We start from the raw sequence: 10,471 nt of genomic DNA on the forward strand, positions 1-10,471 counted from the left end.
TGTGCTGAAGTGCACAGTACACTAGTTTAAGTTAGTCAAATATTTAGCCAGAACCAAAAGATTTTTTCTTATTCACAAGTCCTGTGGATGAATTTAGGAAATGTTTATTTGTCTATTGGGAAACAAACTTGGGCCAGAAAAAAATAAAATAACCTTTTATGAAGGCATAAAAATAGTGGTCTTGCTAATGGTTATAAGATTATTTATTGTTTTATGCTTTCTTCATTCTGTTGGAATTTTGTCTGTTCAGAGACTACTAACGTGAAAATAGCAATGTATTGTTTTTCAACTTTTCTTTGTTTTTTGGTGTTTCTTAAGAGACACGACATGATAAATGTCTCTCATTTACAGATTTCAAGATGTGCCAACTTTCAATTCTACAGTTGCCAGTAGTCCAATTGTCTACAGGCTCCTGGCAGTGACTTCAGTCTGACCAAGTGTAGCAGAAAATTCCATTTAATAAGTTAAATCTCTTGTCCACAAAGAAATGGGATTGTTTGTTCTTTTCTTAGAGATTAATTTGAGTTCTCTGTGTATTCTAGTTATCAGATCTTTGTCAAAATTATAACCTGCAAAAATCTTCTCCCATTCCAAAGGCTGTCGGTTTGCTTTATTTGTAGTTCCCTTAGCTGTGCAGAAGCTTTTTAGCGTGAACAAATCCTAGTAATATATTTTTGGTGTTGCCAGGGAGGTCCTTCTCATAAAATATTTTCCCAGGCGAATATTTTCAAGCATTTTCCCTGCATTCTCTTCTACGATTTTTATAGCTTCATGTCTTAAGTTTAAATCTTTTATCCAGTGAGAATTAATTTTTGTTAGTAGTGAAAGGTGAGGGTCTAATTTCAGTCTGCTACAGATTACTGGCCAGTTTTCCCAGCCCCATTTGTTAAATAGTGAATCTTTTCCCCAGTGTATGTTTTTGTTAGGCTTATCAAAGGTAAATGATGATATGTGGCTGGGTTCTTCTCTAAATTTTCTCATCTGTTTCATACATCTACAGCTCTCTTTTTTTGTTCCAATACCATGCTGTTTTGATCACTACAGATTTGTAGTATAACCTGAACTCTAATAAATTGATGCCTCATTTGTTTTTATTTCTAAGTAATGTATTGGCAATTTGAGTTTTTTTCTGATTCCATATAAAATGAAGTACTATTTTTTCAAGTTCTTTAAAGCATGACATTGGTGCTTTGATAGGAATTGCAATAAAATCTGTAGATTAATTTGGGAAGCATATCATAAATGACTTACCACAAAAAATTAAGTAAGGGAGGTAATGATTATATTAATCAGTTTGATTTAAGCACTCCATATTGTACATGAAATCATCACTTTGTATCCCATATGTATACAGTTATGATTTCATAAAACTTAAGTTAAAAATAAAACAAAAAAATAAAAATTAAGCCACTTAAAAAAAAAGTAAAACATACTGAATGTATCAATTAAGGAAATGGACATGTTTCATTTTGGAGGGTTTTAATTAAACGTTTATTAATTTTGAAAAAAATAAGTGAAATCATTACTTACGCATTTTAGTTGATTTTTGCTTCTTAAAGAAATCAAATACATAAGATGGATTATTTGTTGTTAACAATTACATGTACTGTCATAATAATAGTAGCATAATTTGATATCTCTTTGTGCCTCATTTCATGAAGTAAAAATATGAGGCTGTAAATTAACAAGTTAGTTCATTGAAGACTACGTCCTTAGATCAAAACAAAAATTAAAAACCAAAATAAATAAATTAAAAAATAAACTCTTTCACTGCAGAAAATATGTAACTAAAAAATGTAATTCACACATTTAAGTAAATAAAAATGTATCTTCAAAGATGAAGAGATAAAGCAAGATTAATACCATATAAGAAGAAAATTCTTTGTCCATTATTGAACTTTTTGCCTTAGGAAAAACGAGAAATACTTATGAACTCATTTCCGCATACATATTCATACCATAAGTATGAATTGGTACTTTATACTCAATTGTAATATTACTGTGTCTGTCATCACAAAATTCAAAATACCTAAAGACTTTCAAATCTAAGGTACATAGGGTCTTTTGGAGGGTGAGGTAAGTGTAATTTATTTTGGCAATAAAAACATTTATTTGCTGTTTGGGGGGAACTCGATATGCCAGATTAATTGTTTATATATTCAAAATGTTGCTTTTACATTTCAAAATGTGTTAGAAAGCATAATACCTGTAGTCTGTAAGAAGGTGTATTAAGATCATGTTTATTATCTCTTTATTCCCAGAGGTGAAAACTTTCTTACTTACTCTTTTGTAGAGCTAGTCTAGGGTTATAGGAAGAATGATGATGTCAAGATCAATGTTAAATCAAATTCCTGCTTTGAGTCTCCAAATTTTAAATGAATTGTGGAAGGCAAATAAAATCTAGTCACCTCTGCTTGTTTCTCTTTTGTATTTCTCTCTCTCTCACACACACACACTTTCTTTCTTTTCAATTTACATTTTCTTGAGCTATTGTATAGTAAGTAAAAATTTCCTAGTACTAAGTTCATCTAACAGACTTTCTCCATAATACAAAGAAACTCAGGTGTTCTGGGTACTTGGGCACTGAAGGATGCAAAATAATAATAATAACAACAATAACAACAACAACAACTTTGGGCACAAATCTGTCCATAATGTTCTAGACTAAGTGAAGGAAGTATATATTTTAGATTGCTTAGTCTAGGTCAGGATCTATGTTCTTTGGCTTGATAGTGTTTAAATGTAATCAAATAACATAATATTTATTTCACATATATTTGTATACATACATTCTTCAAAATAAGCATAATATTAGTCACAATTCTATTCGGATGGTAAGATAATACTTATAAACTAGAGGTGAAACTGGACAAATAATATTAACTTTTTGTGTGCTTCATATGCAACAGACAGAGGCAGAGAGTCATCCCTACACTGTCTGAGATCCTTTTAACCACAGCATAAGATAATAGTTTCTAGCACTCTGAGAGGCTGAGGCAGGTGGATTGCTTAAGCTCAGGAGCCTGAACAAGAGTGAGACTCTGTCTCTAAAAATAGTTGGGCATTGTGGCTGGTGCCTGTAGTCCTAGCTACTTGGGAGGCTGAGGCTTGCTTGAGCCCAAGAGTTTGAGGTTGCTGTGAACTATGATGCCACACCACTTTACTGAGGGCAAGAAATTGAGACTCTGTATAAAAAAAAAAAAAAAAAGAAAGATAGTTTCTCTATGTCAGAGATGAGTGCTTTGAAGATTAGAAGTACATTACTTGTCTAAGATCACTTAGTTCAAGTGGTATAGCAAAGGTATAATTCCAGACTTGTCTGAGTTCAAGGTTTATCTCCCACATCAGCAGTGACCTTTGCTGGTGGTCATTCTCCCAGATACTGCCAAGTGATTTATTCTTTAACGTATCTGGCATCTGAAATTGTCAGATGGAACAGATGCGTTGCTGTGATCATCAATCCTGATAATGCCTTTTAGAACACTGGCACAATGATAAAGAAAATGACTAAAAATTTACATGAGACAAATCCACCATATTTTCCTGAGATGCATAATTGTCAATGTGTGAATGAAAGGGGACAGAACCCAAGTGAAAGTGGGAGACAGATTATATCATGATCAAGAATTTGATCTCACTTTTATTTAAGAATGAGTCTTCCCATCAACTGTCCTTAACTTCTACTACCACTAAAATGTTTCTAGAATTTAGTCAGAATGTGTGTGTGTGTGTGTGTGTGTGTGTGGTGCATGTGTATATTAGCTGGTTAGTTCCTTAGGAAATGATCCCAGTGCTCCTAATGTTCAAGACATCAGCCCTAAAGTGAGTGTCCAAGCCAAATCCAGGCCATCGTGATAGATTGGCAGACTAATAAGGCAGAGGTATTTGAATTAGAGACCGGAGACTTCACACACACACACACACACACACAAAATAATATCAGGGCTGGTAACGTGTCCCTTATTTTTTAACAGACTTAGGGAATTTTGTTTTCAAATTGACACTGCCTTGTTGCATAGGTGCCTCAGTTTTACTCTGTGCCTGACTGCAGGATTCCACAGGGCGTGTGGGGACTGTAGATCATGCTACTGGAACATTGGCCTTGGTTGAACATTAACTGCCTTAATCACCCATCTCTGGCACTTTAATTCTCTCTGGGCCTCAGAAACTCATTTTAAACTTAAGCATTTTTCTAAGAATTTGTTTGGTATCTGCCTCCTCCAGACAGCACTGAGAATTGGGGCATATGGGCGGCGCCTGTGGCTCAGTGAGTAGGGCGCCAGCCCCATATGCCGAGGGTGGCCCAGCCCCGGCCAAACTGCAACCAAAAAATAGCCGGGCGTTGTGGCGGGCGCCCGTAGTCCCAGCTGCTCGGGAGGCTGAGGCAAGAGAATTGCATAAGCCCAAGAGTTAGAGGTTGCTGTGAGCTGTGTGACTCCACGGCACTCTAAAGAGGGCGGTACAGTGAGACTCTGTCTCTACAAAAAAAAAAAAAAAAAAGAGAATTGGGGCATATGTGTGTGCTTGTCAATATATAACACAGTATCAAGTACATGACAGACATCAAGCATGAAAATGGATGAATGAAAAAACAGCAACCTATTACGTTAGAGTTGGATTATCTTGCCTTGTAATCATCCCAGTTTAGAGCTCTATTCTTTGGCCCTGACAGTAACCATATTTATTTATTGGTTTTAAGCTTTCCCTTCCTGACCTACCCCATTGTAATTTTATCATATCACCAAAATTTCAAAGACCCTTCAGACACCACTGCTTTACATTAGGAAGTTACAGATAGGACTGCAGTTTTGCTTGTGATACTGTAACAAAAGAATGTATTCCCTTCTAATAATTAATCTTGACTCTTGGATTTCTAAATGAAAATGACATCTTTTCAAAAAACTTGATATGTAGTACTCATGTGTATTAGAGTACTATAGAGAATACAACAGAGAAACAGAACCAAGAATGTATCCTATTCACACACACACGTGCACACACACAGCAGCTCAGATTGAAACCCTAAACTGTTTGTTCAAGCCAAATCCAGGCTGTACATATATATCTATATCTTCATATCTCTCTCTCTCTATATATATATATATATATATGTGTGTGTGTATTATGAAATTGGTTCATATAATTATGAAGGCCTATGATATGCTATCTGAAAACTGGGAGATCAGGAAAAACGGTTTTGTAATTCAGTATGAGTCCAAAGACCTGAAAACTAGGAGAGCTGATGGCATAACTAACTCCTAGTATGAGGTCAAAGGCCTGAGAACTGGAGTGGGGCATGGCACTAGTGTAGGCCAGAGTCTGAAGCCCAAGAATCAGCAGCTAATGTCTGAGGGCAAAAGAAGACAGGCATCCAGGTAAAGAAACAAAACAGAATTTGTTCTTTCTCCACGTTTTTATTCTTTTGGGGCCCTTAACAGATGGGATGATGTCTGTCCATATTGATGAGGGTGATCTTTATTTATACTACTGATTCAAATGCTAATCTCTTCCAGATATACTCTCACAGGCTTACCCAGAAATAATGTTTTACCAGATATCTGGGCATCCCTGAGCTCAATTAAGTCACATTAAATTAACCACCACGTTGTTAAATTTCAGGGAGTAATTAGTAGCAAATGTAGCGATGGTTAGAGGCAGAGTGAAGAATGGTGGTTAGCATCTTAGTATGGGATGGGAGTACACAAGACACTCAATTCCTTGCTTCCTCCTCTGTTCTCTAGAATATACTAAACAGAAAAAATTTTGAAATAAGTTATTCAATCTTATTAAAAACTTCATAGAAGCTTCCAAGTCAAACCTATCAGGGTAACATGTCTAAACAGTAGTAATTTGTAAAAAACTAATTCTTTCAATCTACTCGGGTTAAAAGATACAAAACTTACACCTTTTTAATGGCTGCATAGTACCCCATAGAGTACATATACCACAGTTTATTAATCCATTCATGTGTTGAAGGACACCTGTGTTGTTTCCACATCTTTGAATTTGTGAATTGTGCTGCTATAAACATTTGAATGCAAATGCCCTTATGGTAAAATGATTTTTTTCTAATAACATTGTAAGCACCATGTGTTCTCAGTACTTAATTAAAACCAGTAGTTTAACATCTACATATCTGAGTGAGAGAAAAACTCAATATACTAGGTATTTACCTAAATGAACAAAAATCATTTTACAACAAAGACATTTGCACCAGAATGTTTATTGCAGCCCAGTTCACAATAGCCAAGACATGGATGCAGCCTAAAGGCCCGTCAACCCATGAATGGATAAACAAATTGTAGTATATGTTTGCCATGGAATACTGTGCAGCAATATAAAGAGGGACACTTATATTTTTTATGTTTACCCAGATAGAGCTAGAACATATTCTTCTTAGTAAAGTATCTCAAGAATGGAACAAAAAAAGTATCCAATGTACTTAATACTACTATGAAACCAATATATAAACACTTACATGTTCATATGAATGATAAAACACGAAATCCAGAAAGAAAGAGGGGAGAAGGAAGGGGTATAGAGGGGCAAGGAGAGGGAGGGTATTTGGTAGGATTTCACCTAATGTACACAATGCAAGGGTACATTTCCAAACAACTAAGAGTATATTATAAATGTCTTAACCACAAAAATAAGTAAGGGGTTGATGGTTATGTTTATTACTTTGTTTTAAGCATTCCACATTATATATCAAATCATCATATTGTACCCCTGAAATGTATACATTTTCTGATTCAATAAAAATTAAATTAAAAAAATAAAATAAATTCAGGTAAGGGGAGGAAGGAAAGGGATTGAGTAAATTCTCACCCAAAGAGTATACTGTACAGATATGTCGCACACTTCCTGGGTGAAGGGCACAACTACAGTCTGGACATTACAAAAGCAAACTATGTCACCTAATCACATGTACACCTACAATTTCATGTTAACCTGAAAATAATAAAAATACCCCAAACTTTATTCTACTCCTTTAAACAGTTTATCTTACTATAGATTTTATGACCAACAAACTCAAGTACACAAGAATTTTACTCATATAAAGAACGGTCAAAATGAATGTACCCCAGTCAAAGATTTTGACATTAGATATACATGTGGCACTGTTCCCAGTCAGGAAATCCTTTTTTTAAACTTTGTTAGAGGCAGGATATACCATCTTTCAATAGCTTTTCTCAGGGCATTCTTTACCTCTTGATTCCTCAAGCTGTAGATCATGGGGTTCAACATGGGGATGATGATTGTGTAGAACACAGAGGCCATTTTGTCTGTGTCCAGGGAATGGTTGGATTGGGGCTGCAGATACATGAAGATCAGAGTCCCGTAGAATATAGTCACGGCAGTCAGATGAGAGGCACAGGTGGAGAAAGCCTTGCACCTCCCTTCTGCAGATCGGATTCTCAGGATGGCAGCCACAATGTATATGTAAGAAATGAGGACGGTGGTCAAAGAGCTGATCATGTTGAATCCAGCACAGATGAAAATCAGGATCTCTTTGAGGCTGGTGTCTGAGCAGGCAAGGGCCATCAAGGGGACATCATCACAATAGAAATGATTGATGATGTTGGGGCCACAATAGATCAATTGGAAAGTCACTACCGTGTGGAGCAAAGCAACAGAAAAGCTGTATAAGTAGGGGCCGGATACCAGTCGCATACACAGCTTTTGGGACATGACTATCATGTAGAGAAGAGGATTGCAAATGGCCACATAGCGGTCATAAGCCATTACCGCAAGGAGGAACATCTCGGAAACCAGGAAGTTCAGGAAAAAGCCCAACTGTGCTGCACAGGCGTAGAAAGATATAGACCTGTCCCCAGTCAGCAGCGTCTGCAGGAACTTGGGGGCTATGGATGAGGAGTAGCAAAGGTCTACAAAGGCCAGATTACCGAGAAAAAAGTACATGGGTGTGTGAAGTCGAGAATCCAGCCGTATTAATGAAATCATCCCAACGTTTCCTACCAAAGTTAGAGTATACACACCCGAAATGAGCAGAAAGAGGGTGATTTCAATCTCTCTTTGGACTGCAAAGCCCAGAAGGATGAATTCTGTTACTCTGGTGCTGTTGCTTTCAGACATTTGTTCGAGTTTCTCATCTGCTGAAAAAAGACAAGATAGGACCAAAGACAAATTTTTGGCAACAAGACATTGTAATCAGACGCCAACTCTTGCGTATTTGGGCTGAGGAGAAGACACTGTTTGCTGAAGTAGAACATAAGAGGAAATGGGCCCAACCCCTTTCAAACTTTCCTCTCAGGCTACTTATAATTTTATAAGTCAAAAATTAATAAGCAATAAAAATAAATCAATTGAATGCTACACAGTAAAGATAGTAAAAACCAACGAAAATTTTGTTGTGTTTGTAAAGATATTTAATATTATAAGTTTAGAGAACATTAAATCATATTGGATAAGGAAAATAATTTTGTCTTTCTTGCTGCTTTATTTTATTTTTGGTGGAGCAAAACCTTAATGCATAAATTTGTTATTTTTCTCAGATTTGTATTTATATTTTAACAAATATACATCATGCTAAATGAAATGTTAAACAGTATACTCAGTGAGGAGCAAAAAGGAAGCCACTAAACATTTACATTTGTGAATCAGGCAAATTTGTATGTATCTAATTTTCAAATCTAGCCTTTCTAAACAGAAACAAAATACATCTGTGAGTAAGGCTGGCGTATATACTTTTTAAAACCATAGTTGTCTAGATTGGTGGAAATTGGAGTATAGTATTCTATTTAAATTATTTACAACACTTATAATCAGAAACGTGTTCTGCAATATCTGGTTACTTTTCAGTGAGACAATAGCACAAGTCCCGGCTTTTTTTTTTTGTAAGAACTTTATAAGTAATTTTATTTTGAGCAAAAAATAAGCCCAGTCTATAGACACGGCAACAGTTGTGAAGGTGACATGAGAACAAGGAAAGATTGGGACGCCTTGGACTGGACATTCCCCAGATTATGGGAAACCTGAGTGACTTTCTGATATTCTTTTTTTTTTTTTTTTAATTAAATCGTAGATGTGTACATTAATGCGATCATGGGGCACCATACACTAGTTTCATAGACCGTTTGACACATTTTCATCACACTGGTTAGCATAGCCTTCCTGGCATTTTCTTAGTTATTGTGCTAAGACATTTACATTCCACATTTACTAAGTTCCACATATACCGGCTTTTTAAATGTAGTAATCTGTTCTATGAGAGAAAACAACCATTTTCAGCAAATACCTCTCCTATCTTATGTGATCTGGAAAGTTGTTGTCTTTAAAGCAAGGACCTTTTGTTCACCACTGCGAATATATCGAATATATCAGTATTGACTCTTCGGCCAGGCTTACGGGGCTGAGCCTTCTGCGACGTGGGGAGTGCAGCAGTGTCATCTGGGCGAGTGTCAGGAGGAAGAAGCTGGGAGAGAAATCCCAGCCAGGCCCAGCCGCTCCCCTAGGTTGCTAAGTCCGTTCTCCTTGTTTAGACTCTGCATTCATGGGAAAGACAGAGCCATGTCCTCCTCCAATCGCCACCACCTTCAGGGCATCCCCTTAGATCCTCTGCTGTCAGTGCCCTCATACACTTCTCATTTCTCTGTCCCTAACTCTCCTGTGGTCATCACACCCCTGCCTGATGTGGTTGCTAAGAATTATAGGGCTCATTCTACCTTTGAGTCTGAGAAAACTAACTTTAAACTTGGGAGGAAGGTAAAAGATAAGAATTTCTTATCATATCATAATTTTTAAAAAGGATATAAAGTAGAAAGAATAATCCTTTTCTTACCCAACTTACTGCTCAGACGGAAACTTTTTTCTTCCTCGTAGTTTGGTGTGAGTGGGCAGAAAATTTGTTTTTTTAATTTTCTCTTCTTTCTCTGTGGACCCAAGCTCAATGCAGTAATTAGTACCTAATATGTTCTTTAATAATAGAACAAATACAGAGGGTGCCAAAAGAAGGTATACACATTTTAAGAAAGGAAAAATCTGCATAAAATTGTAATACTTAAGTCACATTTAACTTCTGCAATTATAAGAGCTACAAGATACAATATACAAGAGAACAGAAGAACAGACATTATCAGTATATATTGAATATTACAATTTTAATACTATTTTTTCCTTTCTTAAAATCTGTATGCATTTTTGGCACCCTCTCTATATACAAACACAAAATTTATAGATAACACATATATTCACATATATGCATCTACGTGTATATGTGTATACATACGTACACATGTAAAATCTGGCACAAATATAATTTTCTCCCTCAGACATTCTAATTCATGGAAGCTAATGCTCATTTTGTTAGGATAAAACTGATTTGTCTTCCTGAATTGACATCTTAATACAACTCAAAGTCTTTCAGCTCACCATTCTGAATGTAGAATAAGAAAACAAGTAAGAAAGTATTGATTTAGCCAATATGGGGACACGCTGACATTAGTTCTAC

The 10,471-nt window shown here is 36.0% G+C and overlaps 1 protein-coding gene across 1 annotated transcript; it reads right to left on the reverse strand.

Moving 5' to 3' along the window:
- Positions 1–7,131: 7,131 nt before the first annotated feature.
- Positions 7,132–8,097, reverse strand: LOC128566074 (olfactory receptor 1038-like). Its single transcript, XM_053563005.1, has one exon. It carries the CDS (start codon positions 8,095–8,097, stop codon positions 7,132–7,134), a length of 966 nt encoding a protein of 321 aa, XP_053418980.1.
- Positions 8,098–10,471: the final 2,374 nt, after the last annotated feature.

Source organism: Nycticebus coucang, chromosome 14 (genome assembly GCF_027406575.1).
Source record: "Nycticebus coucang isolate mNycCou1 chromosome 14, mNycCou1.pri, whole genome shotgun sequence".
Taxonomy (NCBI): Eukaryota; Metazoa; Chordata; class Mammalia; order Primates; family Lorisidae; genus Nycticebus; species Nycticebus coucang.

Bases quoted from the DNA above. Each gene is read 5' to 3' on its own strand.
- LOC128566074 (XM_053563005.1), bottom strand. From the start codon at position 8,097: ATGTCTGAAAGCAACAGCACCAGAGTAACAGAATTCATCCTTCTGGGC.